We start from the raw sequence: 1,967 nt of genomic DNA, 5'->3' as shown, positions 1-1,967 counted from the left end.
GGTTTTTTTTATTTATATAGAAATTTTCTAACTTTTGGGACAGTATGGTCTGATAAAGAGTACATTTATATATACGTTTAAGCCAGAATGATTTGAAATTTAAATATGGCTTCCCTACAACTTTAAGTGTATTTGTTCTATATAAATCTCCTACATGGAAGGAGGGGCTTAAACTATGTGTGTAGGGGAATGGTGGAGTCCAAGACTTTTTGGCTTTCTCTACTAGTCTATTATAGTATTCAATTATATTCCAATTTTTTTTTTTTTTTCTGATAATGCTTTGCGAGCAATTACGGTTTTATAGATACATCAAATAAAAAAGGAAGAGAGGATCTTTGTTTTGTTGCATCATTTAGCTTTTGTTTTTTATCGAGGTATTGCAATTATATCATAAGAACGAGGCACATTGGCAAAGGTGCTGTATTCTGGAATGAGGTCAATACTGTTGGGACCTCCAGAACAGGAAAAGCGGAAGTCCTGCAGGAGCGTCACCAAGAAGATAAAGAGCTCCATACGAGCCAGAGATTCTCCGACACAGGATCTTTTACCTGTGAACAGACACACATATAAGGATAAAGTGGCTTTTAATTGCATGCTATCTGATTGTTTATAAACTGTGAGGGGACATCTTTACCTGCAGAAAATGGAAAGAATGCTGGGTTTTTCTTAAAGTTGCCATTTTGGTCTAGAAAATGCTGAGGATTGAAGGAGAAGGGAGTGGCCCATTGCTTCTCATCTTTAAGGACTGAGTGCAGCAAGGGTACAATGATAGTTCCCTACAAAGACACAACTTTTTAGAAACAACAGAACAACCAGTATTCATGAAGAGTAAGGTGCTTTAACCTTAAAGGTGCATAGTCACATTATATAAATGTATATGCCAGTAGCTCATTCTAGTAGCATAAAATAGTTTTCTGAAAGTTAACTATTATTTGTTGTTTTTGTGTTTTACCATTGATTTATTGTATGTTGGTATATAAAGCCTTTGGTTTACATTTTCTATACTAGTACTATGCATGATATTTTGGGGGAAACAATGAATTAATGGGTTGAGCAAGTTAGTACCTCCAGGTGGAGTTGTGAAATTAATTAAGAATAGTACAAGATCCAATGTGGAAAAATACTTGGTCAAAGAGGCCTGATAGTGCCTGGAATACAGTCTGGATGTTGGTGTGCAGTGAGGTGGAGCTAAAGCTGCTGAGGTAATCAGATACACTGCAGAGTCGATGGATGAGCGAGTTCACATCCCTATTAATATTGATAGTGATAGCAATGCTACGCCTTGACTTTATAGTCTAAGAACAACCAGCTATATAAATCGATCGAGTTAAATAAACAGAGCTGCACAGATTTGTTTGACAGCTGCTAAAATCCAGAATCTAAATCAGATTTCAAGGCTCATCAACAAATCACCTGCAGGGAAGAACATTTTAATTGATTTAATTTGCATTTATTTGAACAAAAAAGTCTAAGCCCATTAATTTTTTTTTGTATTTATTTAATAAATACATTTTACCCTAATGCTATGTCACTCTTTGCATTTGATAGAAGAATGAATATTCTTTTTCCTTGATGTATTGATGTTCTGACAGGAGGCTCTGGGTAGGATTTACAGGATCTTATAGTTGTTGCATATCATTTTATCTAATTAATGGCTGATTAAATATATTTAATTAATTGGTTGTTCTTCAACGTGGGAGGTTCTAGACAGGGACAAACAGGGGTCAATCCTCCTGTAGAACTGGTCCTGGCCCCTGGTTTTGGCCCTATACTGAAAACGTATACTACAACATTTGAAAAAAATTATTAACTCAATTTTTCTTAAAATGATGAAATTTGAATAATTAAATAAGCATGAATGTATTCACTTGGTATGAGCAGGCAAGTTAGCCAATTTGCCAATGGAATAAGATGTTATGAGGTTTAAAATAAGGAAAATAAAAATCTGCATTAACTTATTTCAAGTG

General features: G+C 34.7%; 1 protein-coding gene across 1 annotated transcript in view; it reads right to left on the bottom strand.

Annotated features, from left to right (window-relative positions):
- Positions 1–361: 361 nt before the first annotated feature.
- LOC107103698 (cytochrome P450 2A10-like) overlaps positions 362–1,967 on the bottom strand; it is a gene marked incomplete at its 5' end in the record, with an annotated part of 7,651 nt that continues 6,045 nt past the window's right edge. Inside the window, 2 exons of the mRNA XM_015403496.1 lie at positions 362–548; positions 635–776. Of these exons, the coding sequence (XP_015258982.1) occupies positions 367–548; positions 635–776 (324 nt within the window). The remainder of the gene's footprint in view (positions 549–634; positions 777–1,967) is intronic.

Source organism: Cyprinodon variegatus, unplaced genomic scaffold (assembly GCF_000732505.1).
Source record: "Cyprinodon variegatus isolate N-32 unplaced genomic scaffold, C_variegatus-1.0 Scaffold1506, whole genome shotgun sequence".
NCBI classification, from domain to species: domain Eukaryota; kingdom Metazoa; phylum Chordata; class Actinopteri; order Cyprinodontiformes; family Cyprinodontidae; genus Cyprinodon; species Cyprinodon variegatus.
Note: the sequence above shows the minus strand (reverse complement) of the source record. Positions and strands in the feature narration are given on the sequence as shown.